General features: G+C 41.9%; 1 protein-coding gene across 1 annotated transcript in view; it reads left to right on the forward strand.

Moving 5' to 3' along the window:
* LOC146658605 (transmembrane protein 65-like) overlaps window positions 1–19,207 on the forward strand; it is a 45,842-nt gene that overhangs the window by 21,931 nt on the left and 4,704 nt on the right. Inside the window, exons 3-6 of the mRNA XM_085422308.1 lie at window positions 413–457; window positions 5,483–5,550; window positions 6,145–6,199; window positions 16,620–16,662. Of these exons, the coding sequence (XP_085278434.1) occupies window positions 413–457; window positions 5,483–5,550; window positions 6,145–6,199; window positions 16,620–16,662 (211 nt within the window). The remainder of the gene's footprint in view (window positions 1–412; window positions 458–5,482; window positions 5,551–6,144; window positions 6,200–16,619; window positions 16,663–19,207) is intronic.

Here is a 19,207-nt window from a genome sequence, read left to right on the forward strand (position 1 = left end):
GAAACTAGAGGTGATCACAGTTTTGAGGTTGTAGCTTCTAAACTTTGAAGTGACCTTCATCGGCCTATCTGTGGTTTGTTATAACTGCTAAAAACTATTTTTAATAGGTTAGCTTTTTCTTTAATCTGTCTCCCATCATTTTTGTCCATTTAATATGTGTACACAGGCATTTAGGACTGTAAGACTGTGTTTTACTGTGAGTCTATATCCACATATCCATATATATTTGTTCAGTCGGGGGAGGTGTGGTTTCTTTTCTCTTCATTCCTCTCATGTCATATTTCTTGCATGCCTTCCTTCTTCTTTTTCTCTGCTTTTATGTTTTGCCATCTATGACGTGTCTCTCAATAATGCTGATCGTTCTCCTCAATAGAAATGTTTTTCTTTAATATTTCTTTTCTTCTTTTTCCAGGACAGCTGGAAATTGCACCACCCACTGCAGCACAGTTAAGATATGGTAAGAGGTCCTTTTGTTCTTGGCAGATATATTAACTCCTCAATGTGTCTCTATATATTTTATCCTTTTCATCTTACAAGATGAGTACTCATAGAAAATTGCTCACTAATCTTTTAGGACATGCCTCATTTAACAGTCAGTCAGTCAGTTTAGGAAAGTTAATGAGGACCAGTTTAATTAATGGCTCATTGTGAATGTGTTGTTTCCGTGAATTGTCCAAAGGAAAGGAAAAACCCCTGTTTATGGACCTAATGGATCCAAATTGAATCTAATAAGCAGTAAAAAAGTCTCTGAGTCTGAGGTCATAATGACTTAAATGTAAAATCAGTGGTTTTTTGAGGTTATTTAAGAGAAAAAACAACAAATTGATGGATTGAATTTATGTGTAAACTTAGAATTAATAAATAAAATTAGATAGGAGCAGGTTTGCAATTCATGGAAGCCACCATGTTGTCCCATCATCTTGAGTACAGATGAGATGGACATCGTTATTCATCGTAATAGTGTTTTATGAATGTGGCTGCAGAGCGGCCACGTACATAGTGCACCAGAGGTGGAGAAGAAGAAAACTCGTAGGCATTCCCGTGCAGAGTGTCAGACTCAGGATATGAGTATCTATGCTTATTATCTGAGAACGGGTCCTCTTCACCAAAGAAGTGAAAACAAGAAGGAAAGAGACAACGCGACTCGATAAAACTACATCTTCTTCCTTCTCACCTCAAGTGTCACCTGCTGAACTGATGTCTGAGCTCTAACACACAAGGACGTGCATTAACATGCACCAACAACAGCTGGTTATGAGCTAACATTAAGCCGGCTAATATTAGGCTGTGATAAACAGTTTGATTGTATTCTCATATCATATGAGAGTTTATTCAATAAGTCTCAGAGTCCAACAATGTTCGATCCACTTTAAAGAAAGCTTTATTAATGCAAGCTAACAGCAGCAAAAACAGCAGCCTTTACTGACAGAAAGGTTCAGGATTTCCTAAACAATTCACCTCAGGATCACTGTCAACGTTTAGAAGTGAGCTTCTCTTCATTTTGTATCTGACTCCTTTCACAAGTTTTGCAGCCTCCGAAGTAAACAGTCATGGAGACCAGCTGAGGTAAACAGTGGACTGACAGCCTGCACCAGGGGTGCCCAACTCCAGGCCTCAAGGGCCGTGTCCTGCAGGTTTTAGATATCACTCTGGGTCAACACAACTAAATCAACTGATTAGTTCATTACCAGGTCTCTGGAGAACTTCAAGACATGTTAAGGAGGTAACCTACCCATTTAAATCAGCTGTGTTGGATCAAGGACACATTTATAACCTGCAGGACACTGGCCCTCGAGGCCCGGAGTTGGACACCCCTGGCCTACACTCACAAGAGATGAACAAGGCCAGAGTTGTTTGTCCTACATTTGCTACCATAGCTAGGATTATGGCTTGAATTGGGAGTGGTAAAAAAAAACAAATAAATAAAATAAAATTTGAATGCAATTTGGAATCTACTGACCTCTAGTGGTGAGATTTTGCACACTGTAACTTTAATATGTAGCTGTTCCATCATATACAATATTACTGATATTTAAATCTACTTTAGTTCTTATTACTAATGTAATGGCTCACTATAATAAACATTGCCACAGCAAATGTGTGAAGTTGTACATCAAAATATTATACTCTGAAAAAAATATCCGGAACGACAATCTGCTTAAGCATGGAGAACAATACTTGTTGCACGTAGTCCTAAGTCCATTTGTGCCTTGTTCAATTTCTTTGAAGCGTTTTTTAATTCAAACTTTCCCTAATATATGATAATAGAAAATATAACAGGATTTCTGACTTGTATTGAACATGTTTTTGGAAAAATGAAGGGTAGGGGTAAAAATGGATGAGCTATTTCATCCATTATCTCACATCTCCCCTTTATCAGTGCTTCTTTCTACTAATGTGCTTAAGAAAGCACACTTAATTTAATGGGTTGTCACAGGCTACTAATATTATGTATGCAGCTAAAAGTAGATTTCAAAGGTGTTATTTTATTATGCACGTGTGCGGTGGTTAGCACTGTTACTTCACGGGGCGATCGTGGCTCAAGAGTTTGTCTTGTGATCGGAAGGTTGCTGGTTCGAGCCCCGGCTCGGACAGTCTCGGTCGTTGTGTCCTTGGGCAAGACACTTCATCCGATGCCTACTGGTGGTGGTCAGAGGGCCTGGTAGCGCCAGTGTCTGGCACCCTCGCCTCTGTCAGTGCGCCCCAGGGCAGCTGTGGCTACAATGTATCTTGCCATCACCAGTGTGTGAATGGGTGGATGATTGAATAATTGACTAAGTAAAGCGCTATACAAATACAGGCCATTTGCCATTTTACTTCACAACAAGGAAGTCCTGGTTTCATATCTACCTGGCCTCCATTAACAGCTGGAAAAGATACCGGGGGTTAAGCGGATGGATGTGTGGGTGGATGGTGAATTTGTATAAGGAGACATGTTTTCTGTTTGTACAGTTGTCCGTTATTACATCCTGGATGATCTTGTGTAAACCAGTCAGCACTTCCCAACATGAGGGTTCGTATTAGAAAACATTTGAAGCATGCATTTCTTTTGAAGTCAAAATAATGTAAAACACAGAGAAATTGAAGAAAAATGAAATGAAATAAACCTGAATTGTTATATAAAACTGGGGACCAGCCAGAAAAGCTTCAGCATAAAGCTGAGTGGGGTTTTTCTCATTGTGCTCACAAAGAAAGAATGTAATCCAACTGCAAAGGCTGTGTGGGCATTTTTCACTCTGTTGGTGATCTCATGAGCTCAGCTTTCTCTCTTCACTTTAAAGGTTTGGAAGCTTCTCCTCCTCGCCTGTCTTATATTTAACAAAAACAGATCTTTGTCACAACAGCCGCTTTGTGTGGGAAATATTTAGTCTCCTCTGGAGTCGAGCATTTGTCTTTTTGAGCTGACACAGAAGAGACAAACTTCAAGTGAAACACTGACTCAGCCTGTTGTCACTGTGGTGTCGCACACATTTGTGATGATAATGTCAATCTTCTTGTTGTTGCCTATTTTTTTCCTACTGGGAGTTACGAGATTATGAAAAAAAACCACTGCATCCATCTCAGGGATGAAAACTTGTGAAAGCTGCGATGGATGGGAGTCCACCTGAGGAATGAAGTTTCAAAAAAAATGCCTGCGACATCTCAAATATTCACTTTGGCGAGCTCAGAGTTTTTCTTTCTTGTAGGCTAGCTGTGATGTGCCCAGGAAAACATTAGAGGAGCCAGATAAAACAGTCCAGACCTTTGCCTGTAGGAAGCAAACTGTAAGCGCCAAACGTCTGCTTTATATTTTTTATTTACGATTGAGTTCATGTTTGTTTTATAATTCATAGAATCATTACATAAGTCATCTTTTCAGGATTAATAAATGTGAAAATATATGTGTTTACATAAAGTAATTTTAAGTCACTGTTTTGGGATTGGAACCTAAAAGGGGGTCCCTCTCACTTTAAGTATGTAAGTGTAATAGTAGCATGAAACCCTGTGTGAGAGGGAAGGGGAGGAGCATGGACAGAGAGGTTAGGAGTCTAACGGTTTTCTGACCGTGTGCACAGCTAGTTCTGGATAACTGCTATTTTTTTGGAACTTTCATGTCTTTTAGGAAGGAGTTCATTGTTACATCTTCAGTTTGTAATAAATAAACAGTCTTCAAATCATAATGCAACTGGAAGCATTTCTTTTGGAAACCAGGAACGCGCGTCAGCCATAGACTCTCCTTTTTATGAACTTGGTTTATTGGAAATTACCCTACACAAACTTTGAGCTGATACAAGAGGAAAGTCTTAAGTTCATATCAAGTCACCAAAAGGAAAACTAAGGACGAGCAGTCGTGATTTCCTCAAATTTCCTAATTGAAATTTCCCCACCAACAGGGAAAAATGTCCCCAGATGGCTGTTATAATTAGAGCTAACATGGCCAGAGGAGTCATTTTTTAATATTGGGTTAAACTCAAAGTGTGCAGAATGGGATCCTGAGACAGCCGAGTCCAGTTAAGATAACAGGCCCTTGCTGTGAAATTCAAATTCAGAGCATCGTGGCGTTCACTGCTTTTAAATCTCTAAAGACAGCTTCACTCTTAAATCATTTTCTTGAGTTAAGAATAAAAATGTGACGTATCAAGGATCTGAAAGCACATTTGAGAAATAAAGAGGCAAATCATTTACCAAATGTTGAGATTTCCCCACTGACCTCACTAACTGCTGTTAAATTTCACACTCGAGTTCCAGTTTGTTTCCGTAGGGAATCAGTCAAACCCAACACCGAGAATTCTCTGAGTGCTCACTTTGTTCCGTTTCAGCATACGTTTGAAGGCAGGATTGCCTCTGGTGTCAGTCTGCGTTTAAGTGTTGAGTGTGTCGGTGTTTATCGTGTTGAGCTCAGGCGCTCACAGCAGGATTGAAAGTTCTCACAGCGTCCTGAAGGAGAGCTGCAGCGCTACGAGATCCGTAGAGAACACAGTCGCATCGTGGCGATTACGCTTCAAACTTTCCTGCAGATTTGTCACTTAAACTAAACTGAACTTCACTTGAACTTAAGCTTGAATATCCTTTGCCGGGGCGGTGGATGACATTTTAAAATTCACTTTGATAGCACCATCGGTACATCAGACTGTCTATAGTATCCACGCACTCCTGCTGCAAGTGGATTTTCTTGATATTTATGATGCTATTTACTCTTTCCTGTTTAAAAAATCCATTCCACCTTACCAAGAGTCTAGTGTTCACCCGCTGGCTTCGTAGCTGTCTGCATTTTACCAGCGGCAGTGCTAAAGAAATAAGACGGAACGACTTACCCCTGTACCACATTAATGAGCACGCACTAATGTATCACTGCCTGATACTGATTTACAGCTGCTTATGGCTTCAGAGGCGTTTTGTGTCTAATGTTCTCATTTCTCTTCTAAATGCGTTGTTGTCTATCCATGCTGAATCACATTATAATGTGTCTGACAGTGATTTGTTGTGTTTGCTTGCTTTACAGTTCTGCTGCACAATGCACTCCCATTCGTTGGATTTGGATTCCTGGACAACTGCATCATGATTGTTGCTGTAAGTGTCTGCTTCATGAGGCATGCACTCCTAGCACTTTATTCTCTCAGTCTCTGGAGGTAGCTAATGCAACCTGAAAGACTGCAAAAAATGCATTTAAAGGTTGTACTAAGTATAGATTAAATTTTACAAAATAGTACTTTGTTGAGATTAGGAGCTTTGTGAGTGATTAAAGGTCGTCTCGTTGCCTTTGACATGGCTGCTTCGAAGACGAGGAACCAGGTCTGCAACCACTCGCTGTCAGTTGCTGCATGCAAAGCAGCTTTTGTGCATTAAAAATGTAATCGTAGTCATTCTGCTATCAGTTTATGATTGAATGGAGTCAAGTTGGCAATTATGTGTGACCCTTTTTGTGACGACACGGTTATTAACTGTGATAAATTGATGAAAATTGAAATTCCGGTCCAGCCAGAACCTCACACGTTTGAAGCAGAAATAGTGACATAGATGCTAAAAGAAGGTGATTTAACTCCAAAATTACACAGGTGCTTGGCACCCTGGCTTGAGTCCCCTATTGCAAAGAGATGCAGACAACAGCTTGCACTGAGCTTTCCTCTTTGTACAAATGAGCTTCTGTTCTCTTGTTTTTTCCAGGGCACACAGATTGAGTTATCAATCGGCGTGGTTCTCGGCATTTCAACTATGGCAGGTCAGAGAATCTCGTAATGTATTTGAATCTGTTTTATTTTTGAAAACACATTTTCATTTCCTGTATTGTCCTTTTAAAGTATTGATTATATGAGTTATGTAGAAGACTTTGAACAGCAAAAGGAGGATCACCTACAGTGCTGCACTTGGTCAATTCTATAAACGTGTGTTACATATGAATTGTATATGTGTCACATTCAGATTGAAGAATATCTGCTTGTAAAACAGTCAAATCAATTTATTTGTTGCATTTTATTCGATTTAGGAAAATATATTTGAGAGTAATTCACATTCATGCTGTAGCATGCTAAATCATAGCTGACTGCCAAGTCTCCAAATAGAAGAAAAGGCACTTTTAGATGACGTGTTGACAGAGTGCGCTGTGTTGCAACTTAAACCTTAATCATGGAACTGTGACACTATTTAAAAATAATTATAAAGCGAGGTCAGATTAAAGAAAGAGAGGAGGAAGAGCGGCTGGCTACGATAAGGAAAACTTCATGAATATGTTAATGCTGTTCACAAGCACATTGAATGGGTATTGTAATATCCCCTTGACGACGCACATCAGAATTTTTGTTATCGCCCGCCACTGTTCGCCGTGTCTAAAAGAGCCCCCCCTACTTTACCCTAAGTGAGAATGAACACACATTAGCTTTGGGATGACCGTATCACTCAGTGCTTCAAATTTAGTGTTTTTCTTTTTGTCCAACTCAAACAAAGCGAGCGTCCTTTATATTGTCATTAATCGAAGCAGAGCTAAAGAGCAGGGGGCATTTCCCTCCCTTTCAGTGCTTCTGATTCTGTTGCTGTTGGTGGTGACGGCAGTTCTTTGTCTTTAGCTCAAGCTTTTAAACATGCAGCAGATTGGGTAAACTGATCTTTTGTCCAAGAGCCTAGGAGGTAGAAGCCAGAGGCTTTTTAAATTCCACTTCACCTGGAGGGACTGGAAAAGGAAGACTTTACCTTTTCCAGTTACAGTAAATGGATCTATAAGGGATACACTGTAGACAAGACTCATTTGAATTTTCACTTCAAACCCTTCTCCATATATTTCTAGTCAGCCAAGTTTCAGTTAAAAAAAAGAAAAATCTCCATTTGTTCAGTTCATTCCCAGTGAATTGATTGAATGGATGATTGGAATTTTGATTGAAGCAATTTCAGGCATGGTAGGACTCGTAGAGAGAAGGTTATCAGGCAGAATGTGCAAAATTCAGTTTTAGAGAGGCCACTCTGAAGTTTGACGGGAGTGCTTGTTACCTTTGTGTGGAGAGGTTTTCTAACCCGGATTTGACAGTGAGCTGTAACAGACACCCTCATTAATCTAGTACCGTATTTTCACGACCATAAGGCGCACTGTGCTAAAAGGCGCAGTCTCAGTTATGTGTGCCCTTACTGTATTTAACACACACATAAGGCGCACTGGACCATAGGGCGCATACAAGTACCGTATGCGTATTTAAAAATAAAGCGGGAGCAAACCTGAATTCGGTACCTTACTCACATTTCTATTGCCGGTAATCGTCATCATCAACAACACACAAGCATACAAGTGTGCGTATTTAAAAATAAAGCAGGAGCAAAACAAAGTTTGGTACTCACATTTTTATCATCAATCAAACCCATCGAAGTCCTCATCCTCTGTGTCTGAATTGAACAGCTGCGCTAAATCTCCATCAAACATGCCAGGTTCACTGTCTTCACTGTCAGAGTCACTTTCCGTGCCGTGCGGCTCCTCGGAAACGATGCCGGCTTTTGCGAAAGCTCGAACAACAGTGCCAGCAGACATGTTAGCCCAAGCATCTACAATCCATTGGCAAATTGTGGCGTAACTCGCCCGGCGCTGCCTTCCACTCTTAGTGAAACTGCGTGGAAAAAAACCACCTGGTCTCCTTACATACACCTCCCTCAGCCAGTCTTTCATCATTTCCTCATCCATCCAGCCCTTTTCATTTGCCTTAATGATGATTTCTGCTGGAAACTTCACTTTAGGCAAAGTCTTTCGCTTAAAAATCACCATAGGCGGCAGTTTCTGTCCATTAGCATGGCAGCCAAGCACAACAGTAAAAGAAGACTTTTCATACCCCGTTGTGCGTATCGCTACCGTGCTGGTCCCCTTCTTCTCCACAGTGTGACTCACCAGGATGTCAAAAGTGAGCGGGACCTCGTCCATGTTTGTGATGTGGCTGGGCTGGATGTTTTTGTCGCCGATGTGTTTGCTGCAGTAGGAGCGGAAGATGGCCAGCTTTTCCTTATAATCCGCTGGAAGTTGCTGCGCTACCGTAGTCCTGGTCCGGATGGAAAAATGGCACCGTTTCATAAAACGAAAGCACCAAGACGGACCTCCTTGGAAATGTTCAATGTTCATCTCTTCAGCTAGTGAAACTGCTTTTAGCCGAATGGTGACCGTCGAAACGCTTCTCCCGCTCGCTCTTTGCTCGATGATCCACCGCTCGAGTCTTTCCTCCAACTCGGGCCACCTCGCCTTATGTCCGCGGAAACTCAGCTGCGTTTTCTTGACCTGCCGGAGCTTGTTTTCCAGCTTCCTCCATTTGCGAACCATCGATTCGTTAATCTTAAATTCTCTCGCGGCTGCTCGATTTCCATGTTCCTCCGCGTAGCTGATGGCCTTCAGTTTAAACTGTGCTTCGTAAGCGTGTCTCTTTGCCATTTTCAGGGTTGTTAAAACAACGATGTCCTGCATAATGCACATACCTGTCCTTTTATACAGGTATGTGCGATTGTCCCGGTATATACGATCAACGCCCACACTTCACCCTTTAACGTTCTCATGGTGTTCTCTACTACGTCCTCCTTACAACACATAGGGCGCACCGCGCTATAGGGCGCGCCGCACTTTTTGAAGAAAATCTAAGACTTTTAAGTGCGCCTTATGGTCGTGAAAATACGGTAGTTTAAAAAAAATCTAAATCTACTGCAGAGCCACTCGGAGACAAGAAGCACACAGGACTTCTGTTCTTTCCTTAAGCACAGCCTTAACACACTTTCTATCACTCAGACCCCATTTAGTCATTCGCACTAGATTGAGGGCATTCGGGGGTCTGCAAATTAAAATGCGCAGTTATCTAACCCGGTCCAGAGTGATTTAGCACTAATGTCAAGTCTCTAGTGAAGACGACAAATCACCTTCTAGGAGGCAAAAATGTCTCTGCTCGCTTGATGAGCGTGGAAGCTGCATGAATCGTCTACTCCTGACTTTCCTAATTACTTCAGTTAAACAGCCTTAATGATGTGAAAAGCCTGCAGCTCAAAATGAATATGAGGTCAAAGAATTGCACTCAAAAAAGATTTATTTGGCCAAAATTCTAACTCTAATTAAAGCTGCAAGCAGCGTTATGAGGGCCCTCGCACCCCCGGCGTGTCGAGCCACGCCCAACACCTAAAACCAGCACATCCGATGTGATGTCACATTGATGGAATTCATGCATTTAACCACCAGCTAACATTTCAACTCATTCATTCATGATTTGTTAGTCGTTCCACTAGGTGGCGCTCTAACCCTTATGCACAAATGGCATAACAAACATTTCCGAGCTCGAGTCTCATCACGCCTGCGACCTTTGGGAGAGATTGGACTTTGTGTCTTTGAGTGACAGCAGATTACTGCTTTTTGGCGAGTGATTGAAACTCCACGTGCCGCCATGACCACCCCGTTTCCTTGAACGTAAAAAGCTTCGCAATTTAACATCACAAAGGTCTTTAGATTCCACACACTGGAGAATGGTTCAATATGATGAAATCCCTTGGAGGAGTTCGTCAAAGTATGAAGCCTGAAAAGAGGGGAAAATGTCGCCAAAATTGCACATTAATTTTAAAATGGCTGACTTCCTGTTGGATTTTGGATATTGCTCCAAGAGACTTTTTTGTACATCTTGATATCTCCTATAAGCTTACCAGGTTTCAGACTCATACATAAAACACAGAGCTGGGGCTGTGGTTTTGAAATTTTGTAGGGGGCGCTGTGGAGCCATTTCGCGCTATTCAATAAAAATGATCACATGACAACAAAGCCTTCATCCATTTGGAGGGGTGTGCTAAATTTAAAGCCTCTATATACTTTCCAAGCCCCTCAAAAGCCACTTCATCTTTCATGGTGGACCGCGTTGCCACCAGGGTGCGCCGTTCAGTTTAAAGTCACAATTTTTGCACTGAAGCATCACGAGGGACTGATGTTGATATTCACCGCTTTTGAGGTGGCCACGATGAACCTGTGAAAATCAGTACAACAAAATTAAAGCCATGACATTTCCTGTTGCCACTAGGTGGCGCTGTACGTATTCCCGACAATGGGCACATCAATCTGTTCAGGGCAGGTCTGACATCATGCCTGTAAAGTCTGGTACTGAACAGACTGGATTTCATTGAGTTATACTAATTTGTTTCTTCATGGCGTGACATTAAAGTTCGCCATGCTGCTGGGGTCACACCCTTTTGCGAAAAGTCACAGTTTTCACTGTAACCCAAGACCAACTCCTTAAGGCTTTCCTGGAGAAATTTGAGGCTGCAGGTGTCACCCATCACAATACTGTACCCCAAAGTGTAAAACATGACATTTCCTGTTCCCACTAGGTGGCGCTGTCCCTGGTGTCAAATATGGCAGTTGAAATATGTTCAGGGGTGGAGCCTTATCATATGTGTTCACTTTGGTCAAGGTCAGAAAATGTATGACAAAATGAGAGGCAATAAGATTTTCATGGCGAGTCATCGAAATTCGCCATGGCGCCACGGCCTCATAGTATTGTGAAAACTCAAAAGCTCCGCAATTTAACATGGCCCAGGTGTGTAGTTGACACTGACCAAAGATGAAGCTTATACAACCAAATCCCAAGGAGGAGTTCGCAAAAGTTCGAGGCATGGAAATGGCAAAATTAGAGCCAAAATGTCACCTTCTCTTCCAAATGGCGGACTTCCTGTTGGGTTTGCATCAATGGGCCCACAGACTTTTTTGTTCGACTCGGCATGATACACATGTGTGCCAAATTTCATACATGTAGCTGAAACGATGTGGTCGTAGGGCTGCATTTAACAAGGCATAGGTGGCGCTGTAGAGCCATTTCCCAGTGCTCATATGTAAAACCATTAAAATACAAAATTTTTCACCAGACCTGGCATGTGTGCAAAATTTCATGAGTTTTCGAGCATGTTTAGGCCCTCAAACGGCCAATTCATTTGCCGAAATAATAATAATAATTAAAGCTGCAAGCAGCGTTATGAGGGCCCTCGCACCCCCGGCGTGTCGAGCCACGCCCAACACCTGAAACCGGCACGTCCGATCTGATGTCACATTGATGGAATTCATGCATTTAACCACCAGTTAACATTTCATTTGGTTCAACCATGAGTATAGTCGTCCCACTAGGTGGCGCTCTAACCATTATAGACAAAGGGCATAACAAACATTTCCGAGCTCGAGTCTCATCACGCCTGCGACCTTTGGGAGAGATTGGACTTTGTGTCTTTGAGTGACAGCATATTACTGCTTTTTGGCGAGTGATTGAAACTCCACGTGCCGCCATGACCACCCCGTTTCCTTGAACGTAAAAAGCTTCGCAATTTAACATCACAAAGGTCTTTAGATTCCACACACTGGAGAATGGTTCAATATGATGAAATCCCTTGGAGGAGTTCGTCAAAGTATGAAGCCTGAAAAGAGGGGAAAATGTTGCCAAAATTACACATTAATTTTAAAATGGCTGACTTCCTGTTGGATTTGGGATATTGCTCCAAGAGACTTTTTTGTACATCTTGATATTTTCCATAAGCTTACCAGGTTTCAGACTCATAGATGAAACACAGAGCTGGGGCTGATGTTTTGAAATTTTGTAGGGGGCGCTGTGGAGCAATTTCGCGCTATTCAATGAAAATGATCACATGACAACAAAGCCTACATCCATTTGGAGGTGTGTGCCAAATTTCAAGCCTCTATAAACTTTCCAAGCCCCTCAAAAGCCACTTCATCTTTCATGGTGAACCGCGTTGCCACCAGGGTGCGGCGTTCAGTTTAAAGTCACAATTTTTGCACTGAAGCATCACAAGGGACTGATGGTGATATTCACCGCTTTTGAGGTGGCCACTATGAACCTGTGAAAATCAGTACAACAAAGTGTAAGACATGACATTTCCTCTTCCCACTAGGTGGCGCTCTTCATATTCCTGACATTGGGCACATCAATCTGTTCAGGGCGGGTGTGACATCATGCCTGTAAAGTCTGGTACTAATCAGACTGGATTTCATTGAGTTATACTAATTTGTTTCTTCATGGCGTGACATCAAAGTTCGCCATGCTGCTGGTGTCACACCCTTTGGCGAAAAGTCACAGTTTTCACTGTAACCCAAGACCAACTCCTTAAGGCTTTCCTGGAGAAATTTGAGGCTGCAGATGTCACCCATCACAATACTGTACCCCAAAGTGTAAAACATGACATTTCCTGTTCCCACTAGGTGGCGCTGTCCTTGATGTCAAATATGGCAGTTGAAATATGTTCAGGGGTGGAGCCTTATCATATGTGTTCACTTTGGTCAAGGTCAGAAAATGTATGACAAAATGAGAGGCAATAAGATTTTCATGGCGAGTCATCGAAATTCGCCATGGCGCCACGGCCTCATAGTATTGTGAAAACTCAAAAGCTCCGCAATTTAACATGGCACAAGGGTGTAGTTGACACTGTCCAAATTTGAAGCTTATAGGACCAAATCCCAAGGAGGAGTTCGTTAAAGTTCGAGGCATCGAAACGGTAAAATCAGAGCCAAAATGTCACCTTCAATCCAAAATGGCGGACTTCCTGTTGGGTTTAGGACATTGCCATAATAGACTTTTTTGTTCGACTCTGAACGTTATATAGGTGTACCGACTTTCAAACATGTAGGTCATACCCATACCGGGGGCTCGCGTTTTTCATTTTTCTAGGTGGCGCTACTGAGCTAATTTTCCCTGGCCATGTCTGAGAACATTAAAATACGTAAATTTTCACCAGACCTGACGCGTGTGCAAAATTTCATGAGTTTTCGAGCATGTTTAGGTCCTCAAAAGGCCGATTCATTTGCCGAAATAATAATAATAATAATAATAATAAACGGAGCAATTACAATAGGGCCTTCGCACTGTCAGTGCTCGGGCCCTAATAATAATAAACAGAGCAATTACAATAGGGCCTTCGCACTGTCAGTGCTCGGGCCCTAACTAATTTAATTACAGGTAAATTTTCAGTGTAATTCTGTTAAATAAGTATAATGTAATGTATTGCACTAAAGAGGTCATTTTGGTTCACATGCATTCAATTTGTACCAAGCACATTTTTCCTTTAGGTTTTTCAATAAATAAACATTTGATTTGATCTATTTCAGTTTAATTTTATTCAAAATTGTTACTCATGTTTAGTGAAAGTTAATTTTCCTCCCAGTGCACAGTTTAGAACATTTGATTGATGAGACTGGTCAAACTGGTGGCGCGCAAACAAACCAAGTGGTTGAGCGTGCAACAATGGTGATAAATATGAGGTGAAACTAGGAGGTTTTTAAGGTTTTTCTTTGCTTTGGGCTTTTTTGGGGGGCAGAATTAGGAAAAAATTTTAAAAAAAGAAGGTTTGTCTCTCTAACTTTGTCAGCAATGTTGAGAAATACTAAATGGCCTGTATTTGTATAGCGCTTTTACTAGTCCCTAAGGACCCCAAAGCGCTTTACACAATCAGTCATCCACCCATTCACGCACACATTCACACACTGGTGATGGCAAGCTACGTTGTAACCACAGCCACCCTGGGGCGCACTGACAGAAGCGAGGCTGCCAGACACTGGCGCCACCGGGCCCTCTGACCACCACCAGTAGGCATCGGGTGAAGTGTCTTGCCCAAGGACACAACGACCGAGGCTGTCCAAGCTGGGGCTCGAACCGGCAACCTCCCGATTACAAGGCGAACTCCCAACTCTTGAGCCACTATCGCCCCCTAGACAAAGGATGGTGAATACGGCGCTCCCAGGGGGAGGAAAAAGAGGAAGACCTCAGAGAATATTCACAGATGCAGTACAGGAGGACATGTAGAGGGTTGGTGCAACAGAACAGGATGTTAGGGACGGGGTGAGCTGGCAACCCTTAAGGGGAGCAAGCTGGAAGAAATAGAAGTGTAATTTTCTTTCTTGACAGAATTGGTGCTTCCAGGCTTCAGTTTGCATACTTGAAGCCTTTGTACAGCTCCAGCTGCCTCACGCAAACAAATTTTCAGCTTTGAGTGAGAACAAAAGCATGTAAGGCCACGTACTGCTGAGTGCAGGTATACTCCTGTTTTTGTCACTGTAGAGAGTGCTGTTCATGCACGCCTATAAATTATGACCGCTTGTACAGGAGCAATACAGCTAGTGTAAAAAGTTCCCGCTGTCTCCCATTTGTAACTTCAAATTGTTTCATGCCACATTTATCCCACAGCAGCCGTCAGTGAATAGTTCACATGCAGACAGGCTCTCTAGTTTTGCTTCAGGTGTAAAAAGCTCCTTTTTTTTTGCTGCTTCCAGGCACTTGCATCTGTTCGCTCCATCAGGTTGGCAGTACTGTCAACTATTAGGCAAAAAAGTTTTAGAAAGTTCCCAAGAAATACAGTGTGAAGGAAGCATGTGATAACAGTAACAGAAAGGTTAAATGAAAGTAAACTAAAGAAAAGAGTGTGCTGCTTGGCATTTGCAATGAATTTACAGGCTTGTCGCTGCAAACACTGCAAGGTTGTGATTGAATGGGATTAAGCTGGTAATTACATGCAGTCTGTTTGTGATGATACAGCGATTAACTCTGATAAATGAGGGAAAATCCCCAAACAGCCTGTTGCTTTCCACGTACAGAAATTTACATTAAGTAGGAGTTCACATGTAATACTAATATTTAGAGTCCATCCAGAAATCAGAGATTACAAACAGGAAATCTTTTTTTTTTTGTTACTCTTTGTCTTTTTAATTGACTTCCCTTTTTCTACTTGATAAAGTTTGTCAGAATATCAGTTACACTGTGATTTCTGTGTTTGCAGCTGCTTAAGAATGACTTGAATTGTGATGCATTTGCCCGCCCCCTCATCAGTCTGTTGATGTGCATCAGATCTAATGCCAAGGCCCCGAAGAGGGAGAGAAAGCAGCGAATTAAAGGCACAGCCAACCTTGTCTCGTAATTACATCTGAGCAGGTTGACCACATAATAAAGTCTCAAGCTGGCCTCTCCATCACTGCTGTCTCTTCAGTGGCTGTACAGAGGTGCAGTGTTTAACGTCAGCAAGATATTGTGTTACATCTGTTTTAATCATCTTCAGAGTGTAGATTAATTTGCCTAACGTGGCCATATTGCCTCAAAGCAACCATGCACAGCTGCACGTGTGTCCTCCTTCAGCTGACTGAACATTGAACTGCTGCATAGCCAAGAATTCACCTTTGTGACCGTATAAAGTACTGGTACACAATTCAAGACAAAGCATGGGGCTAATGGCAACTCTCTCTGTTTAAGTGCCAACATGAGGTGAAACACACTGAAAAATTATTACACTGCCAGAGAGTAACGTTATATTTAGAAATTAACTAAAAATGTTTAAATAACCACACGAAATCTTCATCTGACCTAAATCAGCTGAAGCAACAAGCCCCTTTTCCTTTGTGGTATTTGCTGATTTACAGTCAGATTTAATGGTGCACAGTGCAAAGATTTCTGCTAAAAGTACCTTATTTAGTCCAAATATGCTCTGTGTGCTTTGGCACCGACTCTTGGGCCAAGAGTTGCACACTTTCCTTTACTTTCCTAGCTGTTGCAACAGCTCTCGCCTCTCATTCAGAGGCTCTAGTTAAGTCGCTCGTTGTTCTTGTCACAGAAAAAGAAGCTGCTTGCTTTTAAACTTTTATAAACCAGAAGCTTAAAGATGCTTTGCCACAGGATGCATGTGTCTCTGCTCGCTTTGTTAGTAGAGTGTTTGTCTCTGAGTAATGTGTACAATATTTATTGCTACAGTAGCTCAAAGATCAGATGAAAGTGCTCGAGACCAGCCGGAGATGATGACTGTGCCTCAGCAGTGATGACACGATTGCGTTTGTGTTTCCTCTGGAGTGTTTCTGTAATGCTGCAGCAGCAATGCTCTGCACTCAGGGTCAGGGACAGCTGAGAGAACAGGAGTAAAGCACAGGCTTTGTTTTCTGTCCTTAGGCACAGCTGTTACAGTACCATACGGCACATTCAAAGCATAAACCGGTGACAGTGAAGTTATTTCAGCGTTCCCTCGTCCTTGCATGTAAGAAGCAAAACGGCAGCAGTGTGGTCTTCTTCTTCAGTGTGTTGTGCCTCTGCTTCTTTGATGAGCCCATAATGCACTTGGGACATCCATCATGCCCTACGGAAAAATGCCTCTGTAACCCATGCCTCTGCTTCTCCCATTATCTACAGCTGCTGCGCTGGGCAACTTGGTATCAGATCTGGCAGGACTGGGGTAAGACTTGAGACACACACACACACACACACACACACGTTTGGTAAATTCAAACAGTTCAGTTGAAATTTAGAATCAGTCAAGGAAAGGAAGAGCCATTAATCTGATTGTACAGCAACACGTTTTCCACACAAATATACACAGATAATAATAATAATAATATTTATAAACAAAGGTCCTTTTCACATCACGTTGAGAAGGTAAAGGTTTACCATCATGTTGTTCGTGGGGCTAATTCAATAAATTGCTCACTTTTAACCAGTTACTGGATGTAGGCCCAGGGGTGTGGTTTGATTAAAATGGGACTGAACTAGGTCATATAGATTAAGTAGAAATTATTGTGTATTTAAATCCCTGAAAAATCCTTTCATTCATTTTCCTCCAATTTCTTCATTTTTATTCTGTTTCCTGTCCCAGAAACCCAGCAACAAAAACCCCATCAGATGTTTTTTCCCTTTCCTGCATAATCAAAATTAAAAGAATGAAATTAAGTAAAAGTGGATTAAAACACTGACTGTAAGGACTGATGAATTTGTACAGAGTAATTTAATGTGATTTCCTCAATAACAGCGTAATGATATAGGAAAGCTTGATGGTCATGTTTCTCCGATCCTTCCATCAGCTCATGCATGACTGTTTAAGCGCCTCCTTGTGGCCACAGAGATCATAACCAGCTTCCTGAGCTGCTTCATGAGCTCAACCAGTCCCATTACTTAATATAATGGAACACCAGGGTGAATGCAATGATGGCGTGCATTTATTCTCCTCCTTTTCAGTGTAAATCATACCCATGCATGGATGACAGAAGTGGAATATGCTGTTTCCTTCTGTTTTCCCTGTGATTGATTAGTCTAGTTCTTGTGGTCCATGTAAACACTCTCAGCAGGCACACACACGCGTCCATGAGCGAGTGTGTGATTGCCGCTCAATCAAAAGAGGAAAGTGGAGCCCCCGTGGACGCTTTATCAAGGTGAGACAAGGCGTGTGAAGGCCATTTGTCTGCCTCAGAGTCTCAGTGGAGCTGCAACAAGAGATTTTCACAGCAACGTTTGCGATACAGATTTTGTTCTAACAGGAAACGCTTTAGTGTCCACATAACGCTCGTCTTATAAATTACACTGGGAGTCGGCGGCACTTTAGTGGCTGCAGAGAGACTTCTTGCTGAGGTTGTAGTTGGACTCCGACTCTGAGATCCCAGATGACTAATTACTGCAAATATTACGGCTGGATTTCAAACTGTTTGGTTAACAGAAGTTGGCAAAATTCGTAAATAAAAAAATCCTGTGCATGTACTCGAAAATATGCATATGGCTTTCTGTTGGTGAGTTGGATTACAGCCACACTTTCAGACATTTAGTTCACCTGGAACAAGATCAGGCTTCCCATTCCCAAGCAGCATAGATGTGATGATGTTCAGCCGCAACTGAACTCACTTTCCACCTGCATAGATGAGCCAAATGAAAGACTCTGGAGACTGATTAAAATGCCTCTAACGAACTTACTGTGAACTGCAGCTTCCTTTAGCTTTCGTTTGTTGAAGTGCCTTTAAGTTTTATTTAATCAAGAACTGAGTTCTAAGAAAGCTAAGAAAGTTTTCCTTCTTAGCTGAATTCTGCTGGTTAATGTGCTTGTATGTACAGAAGATCCTGATTTGGTCATCGCGTTGGTATGCAGGAACCCACTGCAGCCAATGAATGCTTGTCTCTGTGTAATATATATATTATATGCTTTTAGATCATATACACACAGAAAATTATATACTGTACCTTTTACCAGTATAAAGTTGTTTGGTTGATATCCACGTACACTGATATTTGATGTGCAGGAGTTGGTCTTCACTGAAAAGTTAAGGACATACTCTATGCAGGCTAATGAGTGTGCTGTAACACGAGTCATAAACACTCTGGACATTGCATCAAAAGAGCCTCAAACCTGCTGGTCCTCTGAGTTTAGTAACTCCCAGTTACTAAATTTTGACTATTATATAATCAAAGTGCACAGACGTAGCTGTCACTGCAGCATGTCCCTTGGCCAATGATGCTTTTTAGTCCTCATAATTAAGAGGAAATCTGCTCATTTAAGAGATACTGACTCACTTGTAGAGAATCTTCCGTGTGTGTGACTGTGCTGAACAACATGCACAACCGTTTCCACATATGTGCCAGTGCATACATATTTTTATCATGTAGGAGTTCATGTTAGGCCACGTTTGTAATGTTTCACTCCGTCTGAGTCTTTTAAGTATTTCGAAAAAACCTAGGAAACCATCTGAATCTTGCTGAACTCCATAATTGAGCTCATGAGTCATTCTGACCATTCAGCTGGTTATTACTAATGCTTCTGTCGAGTTTAGCCTCAGCTGTTTTAGGAATTTCTTACAAATGCAATGCATCGGTGGCTTTCTGGGGCAGACAAGGAAATGCACATTAGGGATCTTTAGGGAATACAGAAGTGGAGACGCATCCCCCTCCGTATCATGCCTGCATTTTCTACCTTACTCCTTCTGAATCCTGGAATAATCTGGATTATATTCCATTACCTTTCT

The sequence above is a fragment of the Rhamphochromis longiceps genome, linkage group LG11 (genome assembly GCF_057381845.1).
Source record: "Rhamphochromis longiceps isolate RC_006_pf linkage group LG11, R_longiceps_female_GT1.1, whole genome shotgun sequence".
Lineage (NCBI taxonomy): Eukaryota > Metazoa > Chordata > Actinopteri > Cichliformes > Cichlidae > Rhamphochromis > Rhamphochromis longiceps.